At 39.1% G+C, this 25,123-nt stretch overlaps 1 protein-coding gene across 1 annotated transcript in view; it reads right to left on the bottom strand.

Moving 5' to 3' along the window:
- The window catches only part of PRKN (parkin RBR E3 ubiquitin protein ligase), a 705,342-nt gene that overhangs the window by 549,302 nt on the left and 130,917 nt on the right, over positions 1-25,123 (bottom strand). The window contains exon 2 of the mRNA XM_051615355.1: positions 23,291-23,454. Coding sequence (XP_051471315.1) covers positions 23,291-23,454 — 164 coding nt within the window. The remainder of the gene's footprint in view (positions 1-23,290; positions 23,455-25,123) is intronic.

Genomic DNA, 25,123 nt, shown 5'->3' with positions numbered 1-25,123 from the left:
AACTGAGTGATCAGTAAATCCTTCCAATACAAGTATTTCTTTTAACCAGTCAAAGGTCACAGTAGTGGGCTTCTGGCCAATGTTTCATGTTGCTGACACAGCCAGCTTCCTATGGCTGTTTGTCAGTGATAAAGGCAGCTTGCTCCTGGGATTCGACTGCAAAGGTACCCCTGTGCATCAGGAACACACCTTCAGGGTGTAATGGGAAAGCCAGTAAAGTTGCAAATTTGCAGCTTTGCCCTTCTTGGGGTTTTTTTTTGCTGCAGAAGATAATTTGGCTACATACATTCTCTTGCAAAATTCAGCGAGGAGCTGTTGCAGGCTGCTCTTTCATGGCTATCAATGTGCAGGACAAATGGAAAGTTAAAAAATAAAATCCTAAACCACAATAACAATGGAAAAACAGTACCATGCATTTTATTTGTAAAATCATGTTGCTATGGGATATTTAGCTGTACTAATAAAAGGAAGGGGAGTGAGTACAAGAAGTTTTAACTTTCCCTTGCAGTGTTAAGGTATAGTCTTCTCTCCCATACCTCGCTGCTCAGTATCTGAAAGAAACGGCACTAGAGAAAAGAAAGCAACAGAGTGCTAAGACCCAATGATGCCTCCGAGATGATCACAGTACACAAGCTCCTCCGAGTACTGCCGCCCCAGGCAAATTGCTTTAAGCCCAAGGAATATCTCCCTCCAACAGACCAGCTGAAGAAATAGACACTTTTATTACAGTGGAAACAGCAAGGTTAAAAAGGACTGTAGACTCAGCTAAACAAGTAGCACTTCTTGGAGCCACTTCTTATCTTACTTATTTGCCCCTCCCCAGAAGCTCATTGCCTGATCAGCCCCTGCTCTCATTCCCATACTGAGAGACAGTTAGACAGGAACTCACAATTTGCTCGAACTTAATGAAATACAGAAAGCTGATTTTAGTCTATCCGTGTCTCATAGAAGGACTTTCCACTGCCCACATGAAAATGGAACTAGGGAGCATACCAGCCCTGCTTCATCTACACACATACCTTTTACAGAATGGGTCTGTATAAATATTGATTTACTGTAGGAAAATTACCAAAAAAATCCATCAGTGCTGGTATCAATCAGCAGACCCTCATAAGCTATACTGAGCCGGAACTGTGTTTTGGTATGCTTTACTTTCAGCTGAGGTTACTGAAAGGCTCAGGGGGCTTTAGGATTCTTTTGCTTGGAAGAAATGGAACTGCTACCTGTAAACTGCAATAAGGTATTTGAACTTGCTAGTCTTTAGCTGTAATGGTAACTACTGAAATAATTTTTTCTATGAAAAATTTCACATCTGTATTTGTCAAAATTTCAAGGGCATAACATTTTGCAAGGCCACATGGGAAAAAGGAGAATTAAATTTTGTAAGACAGTGTCCTAGATACTAATTTGGGAGGAGGAGTATCAGAATTATTTTGTATAATATGGTAGTGTCATCCAGCACCAGAGGTATTTAATTAACATCTATTTTATTCTATTACATCTTACTTGAAGCTGAAAATCATGCATGAAGAATTTTTTTTTGAATCCTCTTAGTTTAAGCTAATCAAGTGTCTAATGCTTGATAGCTGGAAAAAATTAAATTGCAAATGTGTTCTTTAAAAGAAAAACTAATGCATTTAAAATGAAAACAACTGGAAGAAAATTAAAAAAAACCCCTACAGATCTAATCCACGTATTTTTAATCTCAGCTTTGTATTTCAGGTTCCACATTCATAGTGGCTCCTGATAGTGCCGTAAAGAAATCACTATTTTTAAAGATGGATTAAAATGCAAGATTTATTGTCTTTTATTAACTTATATATAAGCCAATAGTGAATAATAACATCCAGCATCACTAAATGCTTTGGTCGGTTAAAGAGTACACATAAAACAGTGTAAGTTATAAAACTAGAACATTATAATACCAAGTACCCATTGCCTGCCAGATAGGAAAACGGCCTACACAGGGCTTCCCAGGCATTTTTCAGCTATGCATTTTATCAGAGGATGTCAATTTGTTAAAACCAAAACTGCAGAAGCATACTAGTTTCAATTGTTTGTTTGTAGGGAAAGGTTTCTTCACTCAAGAATGAAACTCCTTGTGTAAGTGAGATCCATCCACCTGCCACCCTGGAAGCCCAGGCCCTCACATCATTGCCCTAACTGGGGCCTGTGCCTGCAGGGATGTGCCAGCTGGCTACCTAGCACTGCACTGGGGCACTTTGCAATCAATACCTGAAGCTTTAATGTTCAAATTACAAACATTATGATAGTTTTTACAGCTCAGGGGTTAGGTCAGTCAACTGCAAAGAAAACAACCAGATTCAAGCCCTGCCTTGAATTCCCTTCTACCTGCAAAATTAATTTGAATTATTAAAAGAAAAAGGAAACTAGAAAATGTTCTGACACATTTAAACAAAACTCTGGAGGAGTCTGTAAAGGAAACAGTGCATACAAGGTACATCAAAGATTGTTTAATTGTGCATCTGTGTGCAGGTGAAATTTGTGGAATTTGTACTGTAAAAAGAGGAGGTTTTTCTCATGTTTGCTCTTGAAAGTTTGGAGTTACTGTCAAAAGTTTGTTGTCCAGATCTTTAGTGGATGGAAGAGAAAACTTTGTCTGTCAAGACTGATAAGTCTTTGCAGAGTTCTAGCAAATGCACAGAGGTGTCTTGTGTTGGTGAAAAAAACTCCTGATAATATAGCACTGAAACAATTCTCTGGATGGAACATCAATAAAAGGACAATTTCCTCTTCTGCCACAATACCTATGTGTGCAAAAGGACTTTACCAGCACAGCTGAATTACTTTTATCCATTTCTTAATCTCCACAGCTATTCCTGCAACTTCCTAAAATAGAGCAAGCTTCAGTGCATGTTTATTGGCCAATTACTCTGTGCACTAGTTTTGGCTTAGAAGAACACAAAATGGGAGCAGAATTCAAAAAGATAATTCAGAAGAAAATACTGGGCCGAGTGAATGCATTATGAAGATGTGTAAGGGAAAACTATAATAGAGATAGTTATTCCAAAATATTTTTCAACAACTGTCAATCAGTCTTCTTACATATCTGGACCGTTCAACACTCCAAGATGTTTTCCTGGTCTACACTAAGTACACATCTTTCTGAAAGAAATAAATGAAATAAATATTTCCATTTTCTATGTGAATGTAGTATGTGAATGTGAATGTAGTACGTGTAGTATGTGAATGTTCTATGTGAATACAGGTAGTATTCATATATACTTTCCCTCAGAAACACAATTTCTGGTACCTCAAATTTAATTTATCATCTTAAACTTCAGAAAAAAAAGTAACCACAGCAACAGCGAATTGCTGTGCAACAGCAGCACTACTAACTTGTTATTATGCAGATGGAAATTAGTGTCCTTTGTTACTTTCTCATACCTATAAATTACCAATTAATGCTTCTTCACACAGTGAAGCTCATGAGGAAAAAAAGTATCATTAAATTCATAGTATCCAAGATGTAAATGAGTTTTTCCGATCAGGTGCCAGGTTTTAGAGGGGACATGAAACTTAAATTAACTTTGGGAAGAACTAACTTACACATCCAAACCCCACTGTCACTACGTATTCTTTACATACTTCTTTTTCAGTACAGTGTGTTTCTTCATTTTGTGTCTAAAACTACCTTTAAACGCCCTGCATACTGACAGACTCTGATTTCTCTGGGTTTTCTATTTATTCGTTAATGCATTAAAAATATTCCTACCACATATTATGTGAGTGGAGTACAACCTAATTAAGTCTTTCAGTTACATGATCCCATTTTCACTTGATTAGAACTCAGCACTTACTTCAGCCCTCCAACACAGCAGAAATCCATACCTCTGGATGCAGGACTAGAGTCCAATCAATAAGAAATCTGTATCAATAATCTCTCACCCCCGTTGGCGTTAGCAGCAAACTACTGCACTCTCACTGTAGTTCAGGGGCCAGTTGTCTAGCTTAAGAATTCAAGCCTCCAACATCCCTAAAGATGCTGTAAGACAAGGGGTTTACAGTAGTACACAGCTTTCGTTCTTTTGTTACTTAAAGAAGGAACTGTCTGCAATAGCCTACTTTATAAGCACACTGAGGTTGCAAAGTCAAGCACGTGCAAGTGGGGAAATGCCAGACTCACCCAGTTGCCTGTGTAAATTTAATTCTCCCCTCCATACATTCATATCTATGCATTGTGATATAAATTTTAATTACCCCATTGGATACTATTTTTTCCACAGGACATCACTTGAGATGAATGCAGAAGGGGGCAGAATTAACTTTGTACTGACAGTCATAAAAATGCTGGTTTCAATTTGCAAGTCCTTGACTTTGCAACCAAAGTTACATTCTTCTGACACAAATTTGAATAAAATTTGAATTATATAAACATACATAGATTTGAAGGTATCACGCAGCAAGAAGGAGATGAATTATTTATACATGACTGGCTTCAATGCAATTAATAAGACTAGCAGGAGGTGTTAAAATCTACATGGTTGAATATACTTTGCAAACACAAAGTCATCATCTTAATTTAGATATTTCGAAACATTTCACAAAACCACAGAATTACTTGTGACCTTAACCCTTCCAAGATAATCTGCAGAAACTACAGTATAACAAAGATACTGAAGACCCCCCCAAAAAAAAAAAAAAAAAAAAAAAAAGGTAAGCACTGAAATGTGCTGCTTGTTCTTCAAGTTTATCGTATGCTGAAGGGGGAAAAAAATCTGTCCTTTTCTAAAAGGTAAGTGGATGTCTTTCTAAGATGCAGCAGTGTTATGGTGATATATCTGTATATAAAAGATAAAACTGAAAAAGAACCAGAAACTGACCCAAGAGATGCACTGATGCCAAAAGCTCAAGCCCTATGGCATTGTCAGTCATCCAGAAAATTGTGGCTATATTTAGTTTACATTTTCATGCTTTTATTAACAGAAATCAGCTATGCTAAAACAATCACTACCAGGCTAAAATTGTTATTTCAGATTAAATAATTTTTTTAAATGGTATTTGCTTGCTTATGCACACAATGAGTCTAACATTTCCCCCAATTTACAAACCTCCTCCAAATCCAAAGCCATATCACTGATGCTGCATCAAAGGTGTAGTTTCCTTTGTCTCATCACTTTTGCTATAATGTATCAAGTTGTGATTAACTGCGCTACCCTACAAAAACATTATGGAAATGTATATGGAAAACAAATCTTCCCTGTTGCTCTTTTATATATAGTGCTGAATTTTGCTTCTAACATCTCCCTTCAGACAGAGAACAGATCTCAGTAACCAATATTTTTTGGTTTACTCTTACTATGTATGCTTTTCACCTCACAGCTTCTGCTACATAGAAAAAAATGAGTAAGACTAAAAAGTAATCAAGTTGATAGCTAAAGACACAATCATGTGAAATTAAAGCTCGGTTCCTTTTTTCTTCGTAACACCGAACAGCTTATTTATTTTATTTCCAGCTAGCTGCTCTGAAGGGTGTTTTCTAACTCTCTCCACAAAAACAATCAGAATTTCTAAACAAGCAGCTGCTTTTTTATTAGAATTAGAACTAAATTATACAGGAATTCTTCTGTCACAATTATTCTACTTCTTTTTTTAATATAAATTGTCCCATCTTCCAAGTCTCATAAATAGATTAAAAAATCAACCCTAAGCACTGGCAACTGGATTCAGTCTTCATTAATTGTTTCCATGCACTGCTGCTCCCTGGATTCAGAAATATGCCGTCAGCACCAAATCTAGAATATTTCACCTCAGCCAACCCCACTGCTTCCTCTTCTATTTTCCAGATTAAAGCCCCACCACCAGCCATCAGCCACATGGTTACAAGGCTACTTCTTCCAGAGTTTCTTAAAACACAAGTAGCAAATTCACCCTCTTCTTTGAAAAAGATCTACTCTTTTGGGAATAAAATTTAATGCAGGACATTAAGTAAACTGAAACTGTCATTATTGCAAATGTCAAGTTCCTTAAAGGAGATGTTTCTGCTGAAGATTGCTACACATTAAAAACCCAAAACAAATGTGCAGAGCATTCACCATTTGATTTAGTGTGTCTGCTTCCATGCTTTCAAGAGTGAGCCAGAAGCAGCTCTGAGCATCAATGCCATGTCCTTACGCAAATGGAACAGTCTTCTGGACATTCCTGAAAGGCATCCTGCCTGCTGAGGACCACTTTTATCAGCCCTTTGACGAGTGAGATGTTGGTGAAGCACAGAATGCAAAAGCTACTGCTAATCCAGTTAGAAACTGAAAAGTGCTTGGCAACAGCAAGGAACCTCTGCCATGCTGCACATGGGAACCTTTTCATTTGGAGGATTCAGGAGGTGTGACTCTAATAATTTATCTTGCTTTCTATGAGAATTTTAGTCCTGGAATGGACCTGCTCTCAGTGTCTCTTCACAAAAAAAAAAAGAACATGGAATTTTTTAGAACAGTTTTGCAGGTAATGAATTTTCCTTCTCAAGTTTAAATTAATGTGAGACAATTGGGAAAGAAGAAACAAAATATTGCATTACTAATGCCTGTACTTAAAATCTAGGGAGGACTCTTGCAACTCACAAACTTGATCATGTGAAACATGGCTTTCTTTGGTTCAAGAGAAGAAGAGATGGATTCCAGGTGGAATAGACTGAACTACAGAATAAAGGTGGAGAACAAAATGTACAGTTTAAGGTAGAATAGTCTGGAAAGTAGATGGTGGCAACTTTACAGTGGATGTTTCTCCAATACCCTGTTTCTGAAGCTGAAGTTTTATTGATTGGCAGCCTTCCCACAGATCAAATGTGGAGTACCTTGGGCACAGAACACAGCTGTCCTTTTTTCTCTCCTAACATGGGATACTCAGCCAGTAGCTGTAGACATCATTAAGCTGTTTGCTGAGGAGGTCCTAACTGATCTGGAAAAAAGCAGTTTGCTGCTGGATGTTCTCAACATGTGAAGATGCCAAGTGACATACACTGCATATTGGATCCTACTGTAAATGAGGAGTGCTTATCCTTGAAATCAGTAAGGTGCCTGAGTGTGTGCTAGTCTGCACGATATGAGTGTCTGCTAAACTGTAGAATTTAAAATGCCAGAATCTTGTATGAAGAGGGAAAGTCACTAAGAAAATAAGCAGATGCACTGTCAAAAGGCTTTTTACTTAAAATATATTTGGAAATAGTAAATGCTTTGTATAATGGTACTTCTGCATTAATTACTTTTTTTTTTTTTAATGGGGAACAATAAGGAATACATTTCTACTCTCTCACATTCACTAATAACTATGAAGTAATTGATACTAATCAGTGTTAATGCCTGCTATTAGAAAGGCATTACAGACTAACCAACATTAGGCCATATAGATGATAGCCAACATTGTTACAGGAAGACATTTAGCACTTAGAAAAAAGTACATACTTTCTAATGATTGTTTAATGAGGGATAGTTTATGCTGAATCAAAAAGTATGTAACTTCATAATTACTTAACATAAACACATTTATTGTGAGAAACTGAAAAAATATTGGGCAGAAATGCATATACTGTAGGGACAAAGAGAATGGTGGGGGCATAAAAACATCAAGTAAACGCTTCAGGACTGGCGGGGTTGAAGTGGGAAGAGGGACAGGAGAGAATGAAACCATCTGCCAAGGCAAGCCAGGGAATGGAGACCCAAAGAAAAGAAACAAGATGAGCTCCAGAGAGCAGAGTTTAGGGTGGGAATTTCTGAGAGGCCACTCTAGCAAGGGAGGCCCAAGTGCCTTTAATAGAGCCTCAGTAAAATCACCTTAATTTTTTTTTTTTAGTTCTTATATTTACTTATCTACTTAAAAGAACAAGAGTGCTTTTTAGCTTACTGAAAACTCATGTTTAGCCTTGATGGGCCTGGGGATTGAAGGCTGAAGAATATTTCTTTTGAGAGAAGCAGAGTGCATGTACATGTGTGGCCATGTTTGTCTTGAAAGAAAAGACAGTGTTTGGAGGGGGAGAAATTACTTTGCTTCTTTTTTTGATTGCTGTGTTTCTTCTATTGATTGAAAAAGAACAGGCATGGAAGAAAAGTCACTTAGGAGGCTAGATTTCAATGGTATAGAAAGAGAACAAAGCTCTCTGTAAATGAATAACAAAATAAAATCCTTCTTAAGTTATTTTTAATTAGCAACAGTCCTATTTTAGGAGTGGTCATGATATATGTGGTAAGTGTCTGATATAAGCAGATGTCTACAGTGACCTCCTTAGGAAATACTGCAGCATGAATTGGTTTTTTGCCTGGTTTTAACAAAGAAAAATAGACTGAATGAAATCACAGAAAGTGCATGAATTTCAGTTATCTTCCATATAATTTTAAATTCAAAGCTTAGTTTGGTCTTTCCACCAGAACCTGAGCATTGGTATTTTGTTCTTAGGATTCAAATTTTGATAATAGTGTCTCAGCATTTATCTACCCAGAAAAATTCTACCAAGTAAGGTAAAAGCACATCAAATTCCCTCGTGGATCTTTTTATTCAAGCGCCTAAGATTTCATAATTTAGTTTCAACTATCTCAAAAATGAGGCAAGCAAAATCAAAACACTTTCTTCTTCTGGAAGAAGACTATCAACTCAGCATGTGGCAGTAATGGTTATGCTACCTGTTAAATTCTTCCAATTTAAAATCACATCCAAGTATAAATTAATATCTAACCATGTATTTCTTTCCTTGATATGCTTAACTGCCCACCTGTGGCAGCAGGATTTAAAAAGAATACGACCATTTTTCTTTCTGCAGAGAAATAGCCAGTGGAGAAAACACCAGATGTGCTCAGAGATTGGGTGATATTTTATTTCAAAAAACAGACAAATACTTTGAGAAGGAATGAGCAGGAATTTTCAGCTGTTTCCATGCAGGCACTTCAGTATTTTGACATAAGGTGCCTGTTTCCTAACCTGAAGAGAAACAGCAAAGTTGTTACAAGGAATGGCATATCTTTATCTGAAAAAAAAATGCATCCAGATTAAAAGCTATGGTAAGTATATTGCTTCAGAACTAATTATTATAATAGTTTTTGCAGTTCTCCAGATGATTTTGTATGTTCTGCAAAGGCTTCCTAAGGTCTGTATTTTCTTCATACTTGCTCCTGTTAATGAATTAAGGTTAAAAAGTCACTCCCACTTCCAACATAGTATCTCCAGAAACTGCAAAAGTAAAATAGTGTAAATTATACTCATATTCTGCCAACTTGGAGTTGAGATAATATTTGGTTGAAATTAACTATGTAAATGAATTAGCAACTAAGTGGAAAGTAATACATCATTTACTGAAAATGAAGATGGGAAGTACTATGAGCAATTTAAGAGTTTCTTGGTGTGGATGGAGGGATTATGGAACAAGTGACTCAGGCCAAGAATTTAGCCAGCTTTTATTAGTTCAGTAGAGAGTTAACAACAAACATTCAGCAAATAAGTATATCTTTTTTTTTTGTAATAGATACATACAGATCTCATTTATATTTAATTAATTTCACTACTTTCTGAACTAGTCTTTTTTCTGGCATTTACCAAGTCTATGTTCTTACACATTAGAACTTTCAGCAAAACATGCTAAAATACTATCTTGTAGTACCACGTAATTGGCAAAAAGAACACTTTTACGTCAATTGATTTTAAGATTTATTTGGAAAAAACCAATCTGTCAAGCTAAATACACACACATTTTAACCTGATCAATTCTCAAAAAAATTGTAATTATAAAGATCAATCAAAATGAAGTTGTCAGCTGACTTTGGTTATTAGCTCTGTAGTAAGAAAATCAAAGGCATACAAAGATTCAACCTTTGGCAGAATCATCTGTCCAGCTTTACTGCCTAAAGAGGGCATCTTATCCTACATGGTCATCATTAACATATGCTTTCACTTTCCAGGTGTTATTGTTTCAAAACTAACAGCTAAAGACAAACTGATTGTTAGCTTTAGTTACTATCCACTGCATGATAAAATGCACTATTTAGTTCCCACTGAACCAAAATGGTAGACTGCTATAGGTAGGAGGGAAGAACATAGCACCTCTGTTCTTCCTCAGAACATTCAGTTTAAAACACAAACATTGCTTTATGGGCACCATTTCACCTATCTTACATAAAAGTACAATAAATTTCAGAAGACGTAAAGTATAGAAAAAACAACATCAAAGCACATAATTCTAAATGGATGCTTGATAAAAATAATGCAAATTTGATTCATACTTATTCAGCCCCAGGGTAGGAAGTTTCAAAAAAAGCTGGTCCATGAGACCTCAGATCAACATTCTGAACTCTGCATTGAATGAAATCTTGATTACGGCAAACACACTTAAGATTAAAAAAAAAAATAAAATGAAAATGTCTGAATGAGAAGTGAATAAGCAGGGTGTCCAGAAAGAGTACTTTCTCTTAGACAGCCAATGTATCTTGAAGAAAAAAACCCTAACATTGTCTACATAACACTAGACTAGAATACAAAAGCAGCAATATTGACAGATTGCACTTAAGTGATTATTTGGACTCATAACAAGTGGTAATGACTCTTGCAGCTCAGAACCTGCAGCTCACATTTCAGGATGAAATGCTGGAAATTAATTAACACTTCCTGATATAATTAAATCACATGGATGTAACTGTTTCAATGAGAAAAGGATAAACATTCATGAGTACAAACAAATTTCTATCAGAAATACCAGTGCATGCCACAAGCCTTTCCTCACTTGCACAGAATACGTCAGGACCAGCCTGACATAGAAATAAGTGATTCCTTTAAGTTCCATTTTACCCTAGAAAATCGAAGCACTCTTCTTCAAAACAACATGAAGTTACAGAACTATGAGTATCACAGAGTTACACAGACATTAAAATACATATTTCTGTCTTTTTCACATAATGCAACAAAGTCAGGACATGACACACAGTTTTTCAGCAACAAGACCTTGCACAACATTCCTGGTATGCACCTTTTGAAATGCCAGTATGCCAATGTCATTTTTAAAAAGGACTGAACAAAGCTACCACAAAGAGATTTCAAAGCAGGAAATGAAAAAATAAGCCTCAAAAGCAAACCTCATCTTCCTCTCATTTTAGGAAAGGTTATTTCTCTCTCAAATCCTCTCTTTTCTAACCTCTAATGCAAATTCTCTCATGTAAGCAGCACTAGAAACCCCAGCGTTGACTGATGTCTCCAGTACAATGCAATTTCAAAACTGCAGATACCGGCCTTGCTGTGAGCTAGAGTATATCCTGCCAGGCTACTACTCTGCTGCTAGAAAAGCTCAAATTTTAGCTCTAACTATAAATACACAATAAATCACACTAAATTACCTTACAATGGAAGTAGCATGTCTCCTAACGCAGTGAAACAACAGAACATATAGAAATTTCCATAAATGTGAACAAAGTGAACTCCCTCTCCAGTTCTATATTTCATTTATTTATCCATAGCAATTTTTTCAATATTTTCTATAGCCCACAGGGGCCTTGTGAAGGCAATCCTTTTTAATAGAAAAATAACATTTCTGAGAGATTTGAATTATGTCAGGAGATAAGTAATTCACAGACTACTTTATTACTGACACATATAGACCCAGAGATGCAAGGAGATTAAATCCTGTGGCTACTTGAGGTATGAACCCATTCTGTGTCAATCTTCCTCCATTTGTTTCTGGAGACTGACACTGTGCAGTGCTCACCAGTCAGAAATGCATCAATCCTTCAGAGAAACACGAGAGAGAACTTTCATTTGCATTCACTTAAATAGATGAGATCAGCGATGAATTCCATGCAAAATGAACACTTCTGGGGATGCTGCTTTTATTACCTCTGCAGTGATAAAGGATGGCATTTACAGAATGGTCTTCTGAAAAGCAAGTGCACAAATCATTGTGGGCATATACAGTGATGTGCTACTGCCTCCAGTTTCTCCACTCTCTGAAATCAGGATTAAAACTCATAGCTCTAACTTATAATAAGGCTAAGTAATTACCTGGCTGAATAGTGTTGACATGGCCAACATTTCTGATTAAAAATATATTCCACCAAATCAACAGTCAACAGTTCAATATCCTCAAATCTTGATTCCTGTAATGTATTTAGAATTGCATGCAATTCTCCAGTGCATGATTCTTCAGTTGTCTTGCTGGATTATGGGATAACAATTCCCAGTATCTGCCTTCATTATAAATGGTAAAATTGAGCATGCTGAGCAAGTTTAAGTTTAATATTTGGTTTCAATTTATTGTAGCAGGCAATGCATTCATAGCCTAGCTCAAATCAGATAAATGAACTGGAGTATTTCCTAAATCGATTTCCCAGACAATAGACTTGCATGGATTACCACTTTTCAGTTTGGATTTTTTTCCTCTTCTTTAAAAAAGTACTGAATAAAGTTCTGGTCTTTGTAATTGAAAAACAACAACACACACACAAAAAACCCCACTAAACAAACAAACAAAACCACCACCATTTTTGCAAGGGAGACTTCTTTAATCCTACTTGATAATATGCTTAAGAAATTGCTTGGGTCTGGTGACCCAATAAGTGGGTCTACTACTAACACAGAGTTCTGCATACAATCCTATCTCTTACGAAGGTGGTAACATGTTTATCTCTGTTATTCTAGGTTTCAGGCCTTGAATATAGTTCTCAAAATTCTCCCCAAGCAGTCTTACATGGCAAATTTTATTAATACATTGAAAACTTCCAACTCCAGTAGTTACTGGGAATTTTCAAAATGTTGGCTTACCAGTGGCTGCTGTCAATTCATATGTTTTTGCGATCCAATTCCTTGAGTTTCCTTCCTTTTGCAGTCATGTCCAATATATTTTAACCTTTGCCTTACCTCTTGCTTTCCTGCCTGGTAGTACAATCTTAGATGCTTTATGAACCCCCCTCAATACAACAGATCTTCCTTTAGTTGCTTATCTAATCTCCCTTACATTTAGTAAATGCCATATAGTTAAGCATAACCCTCTCTGTCAAACCTTCCAGGTCTACCTGATCCCTTTTCATCTGAAATTCCCCAAATCCTAGCCTTCTAATATTCAGTCTTGGAATATTTATATCAACATGGCATGTATTTCTACAAGTATCCTTTCTTCCCCTTGTTATTCTGATGCTTTATTGCACCACTTCCTCTCTTCCTCTGTATGTCATAATGGAAGTATTGAAAATCTTCCTATGACAGCACAAAAAATTATAAAATTGTTTTGAAAAAAACAGCAGAATTTTCCACTACTATTTACTGCTCAGAAATGAAAATTACATAAAATGCTACATTAAAATTTCAATATTACAAAGATGAAAATCTTAGTACATTCAGAAGAAAGGTACTACAGTTCACTGTTAATAAAGGAAAAGGGAACACTTGCACAAAGAATAAGGTTTCTGGTGATATATACCCAATTAGTAATTTTAATGTATTTATCATCATTAACTATCATTGAGACATTTTTGCTATAAAATTCTAACAATAGAAACATTAACATATTTTAAAATTGGATTGATTCTTCCTTTCCTGAAGTTTTAAATTACATGTGCTTAGGCTACAGTAATAAACACACAGCTATAAAATTAATTATGAACAAAGATCCCAAATCACCACCTAGAGCAATGAAAAAAATTCAGGAATAAAGGTTGTATGATGTTAGTTAAAGAGGATAGTAGCTATTATATTCTGTATGTAAACATACTTGCATGCATTTATCTGTTTTGTACTCACAATATGTCGCACACTGTGAAAGATACAAATTATTAGATTGATTATCAAAGATGCTAAGGTAGTACAGTAAAAATATTTTGTAGGATTATTTCAGATGAGCTGCATAAGAAACAAATCACAATGTCAGAGCTCTGGTATAGCTCATCTACAAAATATATGACAATAAAACCTTTACATGTTTCCATTTTGCTGTTTTATGTCAAATAGTTAATAGGGAAAAACTGTATCAGAAACATTTTTTGAAGTTTAAAGATGTTTCATTATTGGTATCTTTTTAAGATTAATTCTACTACAAAGCCAGAAACTGTGCTGTCATGTACATATCTCTTAATGGCAAGTGCAACCTCATTAACAAGGAAATTGCCACTGTTTTATACCTTTTCAAAACTATCTAAAATTAGGTGATAAACTTTTATATATGAGATGATCTTCTCCCAGATTTCCCAGAAGGGAAATAATCCACTACAAATTATCCTGTAGCTCTAGAGCCTCCTGCAGATCTGACAGCTTCTTGGTTAGATACAAGATCAGAAAACAAGGAGGTCAACAGTTAGCAAAGAGACACATCATCCAATGAGAGACAGAAAACCTAAGTAGAAAAAAATGTCAGCTCATTGGCACGTAGAGCAGATCTGCAAGGCAATTAAGTTTTCTCATTCTCTTGACCTCTTTATTTCATAGGCTGGGAAAGGGAAGTAATAGAAAGAACCATTAGTTTCCTAAGCGAGGTTAAAGCTGCAACGGGCAACAGATGCTGGATGGAAAGGACTGAAACTGTTTTGGAAAGGCAGAAATGGAAGCATTATGTTATCAGAGAGGTGCTTCTACTGCTGATGTGCTTGGCCTTAGCCAGTAGCAGGTCCATCTTGGAGCCAACTGGCATTGGCTTTATTGGTCATGGGGAAGCTTCTAGTAGCTTCTCATGGAAGCCACCTCTGTAGCCCCCCTGCTACAAAAACTACAAGAACTACTAGAAGCTGTGTTGTTCTGAGCTGTGCTTAGAGAGCAGGGAAGTTGCCATACATTTAGGCATGCAAGATCCCTCTTTGATTTAATGCAGTGTTCCATTGGTCAAATACCTGCTAAAAAAACCAAAAAGCTGTTCACTAAGAACAATGGTATTAACAATACCCTCTTTTCATAAATACTTAGAACATGAGAGATATAAACTGGGACTCTGTCACAAGGCACTCTCCCTGTCCTTGAGCTTCTCACAAAATAGCACTGGGAAGTGTGTTCAGTAGAATGCAGGTGCCCTCTGGATTGACTTCTAATGTTTACTATTCAGAAACCTTTCCACAACAAAGCATACTCTTTCCAAACCACTGTCAAACTGCAGCACACTAACATTACTAGTAGCACCACTTCCCCCCTACCACTTCACTCTTTCCTCCTCTATAGAGATGATCATCTATGTTGCTGCTCCAGTTATGACATTCCTTTTTATTTATTTTCAGTTATGCTCACCAGCTTACACACTAATGTTTAACAATACTTCTAGTCATGTTTGTTTGTTTCTTAAATGTACATATAAATAATCATAGGAAAGCATCTATATGGCTGGATGCAGTCACGGTCAAATTCATGTGAAGCCTATGCTCCAAGCCTCAAGCCTACGCTCCAGTCAAATGCAGGCTGACTCTGATTTACAACCTGCCTCAGTGGAGCACTATGCTAAAGCTAACTAGTGCTGCCAATAATCACATTCTCAGTCTTTTTATATTTGAAAGAAGTGTATTTTCTGCATTTACCTCATAGAATAAATACTGTTAAAAAGAAATGGTACTGGATTGGGAAACGTAAGACTTAATTCTATCTCTGTTTTGCTACTGATTGTGAAAAAGTCAGGCTACTGATTCCCATCTCATCATTTGTCTGCCTTATTCATTTCACCTCTAAGCTCTACAAGGAAGAGAATATCTCTTACAAACTGTTTGCAAAGAGAGCACGTGCTCTTGAGAGCACGCGGCAGCGCAGAGCGGAGAGCGGCAGCGGCACCGGCAGCGGTGAGAGCTGCTCCTTTAATTACTGAGGATTAGAGAAGGGGCCAGGCTTCCTGGAGATGGTGAAGCCGGAGCAGAGCGAGGAGACCCGAGTCTGAGCGGGAATCCTGAGAGGAACAGGAAGGCTGAGGTGGCGGGGGGCGTGGCTGAGAACGGCGGCAAGGTTTAAAAGCGGCCATCTCGGCAGCTCCCTCAGAGCACGCGGCAGCGCAGAGCGGAGAGCGGCAGCGGCCTGCACAGGAAGTGGCACGAGGGCGGAGAGTGCGAGGGCACGTGGTAGCTTTCTCTAGCATGGTGACAACACACCCTAAAACCGTATTGAAAAAGGACGTGGGAACTCAGACGGAGGTTCTGAGCAGGCACGCAGCCGTGCAGGTCTCTGACTGCAGCGAGTGCCTGAGCTTGGCACTGGTACCAGAGGGAGCCAGTGGCACCGCGTGTGTGCGGTGTGAGCAAATAAATGATCTCCTTAGGCAGGTGGTTAAACTGACAGAGGAGGTTGAAAGACTAAGAACTATCAGAGAATGTGAGAGCGAAATAGATTGGTGGAGCCAAACCCTGAGGCAACGGCAGAAGGATGAGGTTCTAGAAGAAGTGATGGATCCCCTTCCCTCCTGTCATCAGACAGAAGGAGAGAACTTTAGAGACATGGAGGAATGGAGGGAGGTCCGTCCTCGGAGAGGCAAGCAAAAACCCTCCCAACCCCCTCCGCCCTCTGAATTGCCCTTGAAGAATAGGTATGAAGCCTTGGAACTTCAAGGACAGCAAAATGAAGTTGGAGTGACAGATCTGTCTAGTGAACCGCCTAGGACTTGTCGCTTAGCTCCACGCCTTAGGACTTCTTCAACTAAGAAGGAAAGGAGGGTAATTGTGGTGGGAGACTCCCTTCTGAGGGGAACAGAAGGGCCCATCTGTTGACCAGACCCATCCCACAGGGAGGTCTGCTGCCTCCCTGGGGCTCGCATTAGAGATGTTAAAAGGAAACTCCCTAGTATTGTAAATCCCTCTGATTACTACCCACTGCTGATTTTTCAGGTTGGCAGTGACGAAATTATTACAAGAAATGTAAGGGCAATGAAGAGAGACTTCAGGGCCCTGGGACGGCTAGTTAGGGGGTCTGGAGCACAAGTCGTGTTTGCATCCATACCTCCTGCAAGAATGGGTGGAGAGATAAAGAGTTTGCTAATGAATGAATGGCTACAAGACTGGTGCCAAAGGCAGGGCTTTGGTTTTTTTGATCATGGGCTGCTATATGAGACACCTGGCCTGATGGTGGCAGGTGAGATGCACCTGTCCCAGAGGGGGAAAAGGCTTTTGGGGCAGGACTTAGCAGGGCTCATTGAGAGAGCTTTAAGCTAGATGTGAAGGGGGAAGGGGAGAAAACTGGGTCTGTTAGGGACAAGCCCAAGAGGAACATACCAGGGCCTGAAGGAAGGTGGTCTAAGGAGGATTTGGTCCCACCAGTGTGCTCTGCTTGCTTCCTGAAATGCCTGTACACCAATGCACGCAGCATGGGGAATAAACAGGAAGAGCTAGAGATCTGTGTGCGGTCTAAGGGTTATGATCTGGTAGCAATAACAGAGACATGGTGGGACAGCTCACACGATTGGAATGTGGCCATGGATGGCTATGTGCTTTTTAGGAAAGATTGGTCGGTGAAGCGAGGGGGTGGAGTTGCTCTTTATGTGAGAGAGCAACTAGAATGTATCGAGTTTTGTGCAGGGGCTGATGAGGGGCAAGTTGAAAGTCTGTGGGTAAGAATTAAAGGGCAGGGTGGTATGGGTGATACAGTTGTGGGGGTCTACTACAGACCTCCTGATCAAGATGAGGAAGTTGATGAGGCTTTCTACAGGCAGCTGAAAGCAGCCTCATAATTACAGTCCTTGGTCCTCATGGGAGATTTTAACTACCCCAATATCTGCTGGAAGACTTATACAGCCAGCCTTTCACAGTCTAGGAGGCTCCTCCAGTGCATTGACGACAACTTCTTAATGCAAATGGTGGATAAGCCGACGAGAAGAGGAGCGCTGCTGGATCTTGTGCTCACCAACAAGGAGGGCCTTGTTGAAGCAGTGGTGGTCAATGGCAGCCTTGGCTGCAGTGACCACGAGATGGTGGAGTTCAGGATCCTGTGTGGGAGGAACAGAATACGCAGCAGGACCAGAACCCTGGACTTCCACAGAGCAAACTTCGGCCTCCTCAATCAATTGTTAAGGGAAGTCCCATGGGACAGAGCGCTAGAAGGTAAAGGGGCTCAAGATAGCTGGACAACATTCAAGGACCACTTCTTGCAAGCACAGGATCAGTGTGTCTCAATGGGTAGAAAATCTAGTAAGGGAGCTAGGAGACCAGCGTGGTTAAAAAAGGAACTGCTGGGCAAACTCAAGTGGAAAAGGAAAATCTATAGATCATGGAAGGAGGGGCTGGTTACTTGGGAGGAATATAGGAATGTTGTCAGAGAATGTAGGGAGGCAACTAGGAAAGCTAAGGCCTCCTTGGAACTTAACCTTGCAAGTCGGGTTAAGGACAATAGAAAGGGCTTTTTCAAATACATAGCTGACAAAACTAATACCAGAGGCAATATAGGCCCACTGCTGAATGAGGCGGGTGCCCTGGTGACAGAGGATATAAAGAAGGCAGAGGTGCTGAATGCCTTCTTTGCCTCTGTCTTTACTCCTGCATGCTTTCCCCGTGAGCCCCAGATTCATATAGCCCCAGAAGAAGTCAAGATAAAGGAGGAGTTTGCCAAGGTAGATGAGGATTGGGTTAAGGATCAGTTGAGCAATCTGGACATCCATAAATCGATGGGTCCGGATGGAATGCACCCAAGGGTGCTGAGGGAGCTGGCGGAGGTCATTGCTGGGCCACTCTCCATCATCTTCGGTAAGTCATGGGTAACAGGAGAGGTGCCTGAGGACTGGAGGATAGCAAATGTCACTCCAGTCTACAAGAAGGGCAAGAAGGAGGACCCGGGTAACTATAGACCGGTCAGCCTCACCTCCATCCCTGGAAAGGTGATGGAACAACTTATTCTTGTCTCTGTCTCTAGGCATATCAAGGACATGGGGCTCATCAAGAGCAGTCAGCATGGTTTTATCAAGGGTAAATCATGTTTGACTAACCTCATAGCCTTCTATGAGGAAATTACTAGGTGGATAGATGATGGTAGAGCGGTAGATGTGGTATACCTTGATTTCAGTAAAGCATTTGACACCGTCTCCCACAGCATCCTTGTAGATAAGTTGATCAGGTATGGGTTTGGTGATCAGGCAGTGAGGTGGATCAAGAACTGGTTGAAAGGAAGAAGTCAGAGAGTTGTAGTCAATGAGGCAGAATCTAGTTGGAGGCCTGTGACTAGTGGAGTCCCTCAGGGGTCAGTACTGGGACCGGTGTTGTTCAACATCTTCATCAACGACCTGGATGAGCACACCAGAAGGCTGTGCTGCCATTCAGAGAGACTTAGACAGGCTGGAGACTTGGGCGGGGAAAAACCTGATGAAGTTCAACAAGGGCAAGTGTAGAGTTTTGCATCTGGGGAAAAACAACCCCATGTACCAGTACAGGTTGGGGGCTGACCTGCTGGAGAGCAGTGTAGAAGAGAGGGACCTGGGGGTCATGGTAGACAGGAGGATGACCATGAGCCAGCAGTGTGCCCTTGTGGCTAAGAAGGCCAATGGCGTCCTGGGGTGCATTGGAAAGGGTGTGGTTAATAGGTCAAGAGAGGTTCTCCTCTCCCTCTATTCTGCATTGGTGAGGCCGCATCTGGAGTATTGTGTCCAGTTCTGGGCCCCTCAGTTCAAGAAGGACAGGGAACTGCTTGAAAGAGTCCAGCGCAGAGCCACAAAGATGATTAAGGGAGTGGAACATCTCCCTTATGAGGAAAGGCTGAGGGAGCTGGGTCTCTTTAGTTTGGAGAAAAGGAGACTGAGGGGTGACCTCATCAATGTTTACAAATACGTAAAGGGTGAGTGTCAAGAAGATGGAGTTAAGCTTTTTTCAGTGATGACCAGTGATAGGACAAGGAGTAATGGATACAAATTGGAGCATAGGAGGTTTAAGGTGAATATCAGAATTTTTTTTTTTACTGTGAGAGTGACAGAGCCCTGGAACAGGCTGCCCAGAGAGGTTGTGGAGTCTTCTTCACTGGAGACATTCAAAACCCGCCTGGATGCATTCCTGTGTGATGTACTCTAGGTGATTCTGCTCTGGCAGGGGGGTTGGACTAGATGATCTTTCGAGGTCCCTTCCAACCCCTAGGATTCTATGATTCTATGATTCACATAAGGGGATTTTGAGTTCTCTAAGAAAGGACAAGCCTGTACTACTACAATACTGCTATTACCAGTAGTAAATTTGAAAGTATTTGCATTGAGCAGAATTGTACATAAAAAAATATTACATTCTCTGATTCCAGAAGGCTTGTTAATTAATTTTGCCATTCTTGGAGGCAAGGACAATATTGTTGTAAGCAGTAACCAACCGTTAACAACACTTCAGTGTCCTAATACGCAACTGCCTCTTGTTTATTCCTTTAGTGACTCTCTTATTGTTATGTTCTTCTTCTGCTCTTACCATTGCCGTAAGAAGATCTTACCACTATTCTCATATACTCATGACAGCCTTCTAAAAGAATTCCTATTTTGGGTACATATTAATTAATTACTTCTATTCATTCCAAAGTGAACTGTAAGCAGCAGGGAGCTCTTCATCATTCTTTGAAATATTTAGCAACCCTTCAGAGACACCATTTGCTGACCTTCTAGGAAACAGCTTATTGCTTTAATTCCTCATTATGAGACCCAAATTTGCAGGTCACATTCTTCATCCAGTTATTACCAAACTTTCCTTATCATGGCTCTAATTTCACTACTTGCCCCTCCCCCATGCACAGCTGAGTCAGTGTCTAATCTCTTTTTTTCAAGGATGAAACACTTATCTGAGCCACCAAATTAAATGTCTCCACATGTATTTCACTTCTATCCTTCCTACAATTTTTTATTTTTGTTGTTGCTATCAAATTACTTCTTTAAGATCTCAGCTTGGCAGTTTCTTCTTATAATTTGTCTTTAATGTTTGTCCATTCCAACTTCACTTCTTTCTTACAGATTTCAGTTACCATGAAAGATTTTTCCTTCTCTCCAAACAGGAAAATAAATGCAGCGTTCATATTCTCAGTTATGTTTTGCATCGACTGCCTCAGATCCTAAAGTAGCTGTCAAGCCAAATCTAGTTGCTCTGTGAGCTGTGAAACCAATGGTTTGCTATCCTTGAGTATTTCCTATATCACTGCCCCAGCTTTTCCCATGTCCTTTATAATCTGGCTATCTTAATACTATCACTTCTCCTTCCTGACCTGTAGATTCTCCCATAGTATCTTGGGTAAATAACTTGAAAAGTAATTTATGAAAAATGGAAGAACAAAATGGTCTTACTAGAAATTCTATATTACCATAAAATGAAATGTCTTTTACAATGTCAGCTCAGTACAAATCAAAGTATTTTTCTTATTCTGCATGCAGCTCTGTAGGTCCAGAAAACAGAGTTGGTTAATTTGCTTGTAAGTGAAGTTAACTCTGAAATTGCAGATGCAACACAAATGCCAGCAGTTAGTATTTCACTAGTACTCAAGTTTTACCAGCATTCAGCTTCTTACTCAACAAGCCCCAAACAGCCTACCATAAGAACTCAAACACCTCAAAGTCTCAACTGCTCTTCTTGTACTGACAGATTTCACAATATATAAATACATATACACAAATATATGACAGAAATAACTGCAAACACAGAAGCAGAATAAAATACACTTAATGAAATATCAATAATAAAAATGGAATTGATATACCACTGATGACATTAATCATGGCAATATTTAAAACATGTAAATACAAAAGTATGGACTGTAGCATCTGAAACAGCTTTGAACTTCCTAGCCACTTCCAAAGCTCAGTCAAAACAATGAGTAAGTACAGCTTACTAAATAATTAAAAGTCTTGACTACACAAGATAATTCTGACATTCCAATGAAATTAATTAAGTAATCAGCAGGCCTGTATTTTGGGAAAGCAATTTTTAATTTACTGTGGCCAACAGTTTAGCTGACAACAAATTTGGCTGCAAGAGCAGAACTGGGCTCAAAATCTGTATTTCATGCTGACATGAAATGGCAATAACACCAATACCCACAGCTTCCCAGGAAATGCTATGTGGTTCATAAACTTCTGACAGAAACTCAAATCTAGCAACTGGACCCTGACAACTATAATTCACTATATTTATTTTTTATTTTTACATTTTCATATAGATGTTTTTACATATAATTAAGTGAAGTACATTGCCATTTATGCCATGAAGATCCACGGGTGATGCACTGGAGACTGACAACAATTGGTATCTCTATACCTTCCTTTGTGTGTTGAAAATCCCTAAAACCCTTTGCAAAGCAATAAATACCATAACCAAGGAGAAACAGTGATAGGTCATCAATACAGTAGTGACTTTCTGTACCCAGACTTAGCAGCCGTTCTAAGTACAGCAATATGCCTGAAATATGAGTGCCAGTGAATCTGAAATAGTTCTGCCTGTGAGGGATCTTTTATACAATCACCTACACTACTACAGATTGCATTAGCAGTTCTTTGATATCACTGCAGAAGGACAGCAATTTCATTAAATTAGTATTTGTACTCTGTCAAAAGGCCACTAGGTTTCCCCAAGTCCCCCAGATGTTTTAAATGTGTTATCTTATGCTAAGCCCTGGCTACCCAAGTGAACTGCCAAACCCACATACAGGATAAAAAAAATATTTGTAAAGCAACTGGGATAGCACTTGTAGTGGTAAAAAAGACAACAAGGAAGATAAAGTTGAACCTATCTTTCCATGCTTCCCACTCAACACAGATGAATACCTCTCAGAATTCACTGAAGAGAAGAGTTAGTTAACTACCAGGAGCTGAAATTCAGACACCTTCTTATAACTGCTCTTCCATGCTCCCTGCTACACTCTTATTTTCACACCCTTATGAATTCAGTGTCTCCGAGTACAATTCTGTGGACTTTCTGATCTGGAACCAGCCCTCCAGCAACACATGCACCTGCACGCACGTGCAGCAGCACATGGAGCAACAGCAGCCGTGTAGCTAACCTCCAGGGGTCACAATTGGGTTACAAATTCTGTAAAATGTGATGACTGTGCAACCTGATTTAAAACAATTTATTCACATCCTTCTTCATTAAGATTCAAATCGAATAAGTAAGATAGAAATTGAACAGATACAGAAATTGTGCATGGCTTGCTTCTGTAGTCAGTAAACATTTATTCAGTAGGCACAGCTCCCTCTTATGATCTCTCTCTCTTGTATTCTCTCCCTTCCCCTATCCTCCTGCTTGCTGTTTTAATGCATAATTAAGAAGGTCAGAATTAATGAAGCAGTGTGGAGTAAAGTTCAAGGAATCCCCAGGCACTATTTATTCTATTAGATCTCAGGCATGAATGTCAGATTGGCAACATTAGAGGCAGAGGCAGTGTAGCTGGCAGCAGTCCAGAAGCAAAGCTACCAAGGGAGACTTACCTGCAGTGTCAAGTCATTGCTGAGCTCCCTCCCTGCAAAAATCACCCGCAGCTGGTCAGCTGGAACTCCCTGTCGCTGGGCAACCACCTCCTTTAACTGGAGGATGCTGATGTCCGACCCAACCTCCACCGGGAAGCCATGGCTGGAGTTGAATCTGACAAACACTGAACAAGAGAAAAACACCTGTTAAAGTAAGCATTTCTCATAAGGTGTTAGTACTGGGGTGACTATGAGAGGCTTACTCTTCTGTTACAGGGACCATGTACTATTTTCAGAAAAAAAGCTATTAATACTTCAGTGTACCAATTTGAAACCCATCACAGAATAGTTAGTGACCAATAAACAAAACCCATGTGTTTCCCTTTTGCAGTGTTAGAAATTATAGATAACAGCCAGAATCAAAAGAGTCCCAGCTAGGCAGCTGTCTTAGTAGTTACTAAGTGGCACAACAGATTTTCAGTTCAGTCCCAACCTTAGCTGGGATGGGGCACACATGCTTTCTATGCCCCTCTTGCTCTTCCCTACTGGATATAACAAACGCAGGAAACTGAGGTATGCTTTAGAGCCAAAATACATTAAATAACAACAGGGAAAATAATTCCTTGTTTCACAGTAAAGCACAATTATATAAACTGGTTTCCCACAGATATAATCCTACAGAAGATAATGATAGAGACAAAATCACAGGCTAGCAGAAATGTTTGGGAGTGTTGTATGAGAGTAGTCTTTTTCAGGTTCACTAAAATATCTGCAGTACATAACTCCTGCAGGCATCCATCTTCCGTGCAGAAAATCACTACTGCACCAGTCATATCCTTTTTAGAGCTGCAGAAACTGGCTTATACATCCCGAGAAGTCTGGTAAATAAACTCATAAGCTTCCTGCCATTCAGCTGGCAGAGCTGTTTTTCGCAAGGAGTCTGAATGTGCTCATTGAGCCCATGGTTAGGGGAATGACTGCAAGACCTATGAAACAGGAAAAAACCTCATTACATCCATATCAGTCATGGAGATTGTAAGAATGGTAGACAGGTCCCCAGTGGACCTCTTCAACTGGTAGCTACACAGGCAGGAAGCAAAGGAATTAGAAAAACCCTGTATAAAACAAAGAAAATAATTTATATCAATTAGATAGTGAGTACCTGTCACCTAAATAGCTTGAGTATTGATTGTAACAAGCAGTCTTCTTTAAGATTTAATTCCCATTCCCACTGCAAGGTTTTAGCTGAAGATGTTATTCCTTTGCGTTGTTGATGACTGACAGAAGAAAGAGCTCAAAGTATTTATAGAGTTTAAAGAAATAACTCTTTTTAAAACTGAAAATTGGATTTTTATGATTTTTCAAACACATAGTCTGCACGATCACTCCAAAGTTGTCACGATACTGTAGGAGAATTTGAGTAAGGCTGAGAACACTGTTGTTTTGCTGAGCAATAAATGTTGCTGAGCACATATTTGTGCAGTTTCTCATCTTCAATTCAGATTTGGCTATTAGGCCACATACCAATAAAATTTTACACCATATTTTAAGTCTCGCACTTGAAAGTATCATCTTAATATAGTAAAATTCTGGTTAAGACCACATAATGCAGAGTGCAATACATTAGCCCTGCAGTGTGTCACACGGCCTGCTGTAGTACATCTTGTTACTGCTGTTTATTGCTATTTAAAAGTGTTCTGGAAATAACTACACTGTGCAAGCTGTATATTCAGACTGTTCTGAAAAGTCGGCAGAATGTGAATTTTATTTTGATTGTGGTTTGGAGAGTAAAGGAGGATCTATATGACAAAAAGTAGTTCCAGCTAATGGGAACATTTCCTGTCTTTTGAGGAA

This window comes from Apus apus, chromosome 3 (assembly GCF_020740795.1).
Source record: "Apus apus isolate bApuApu2 chromosome 3, bApuApu2.pri.cur, whole genome shotgun sequence".
Classification (NCBI taxonomy): Eukaryota; Metazoa; Chordata; class Aves; order Apodiformes; family Apodidae; genus Apus; species Apus apus.
Note: the sequence above shows the minus strand (reverse complement) of the source record. Positions and strands in the feature narration are given on the sequence as shown.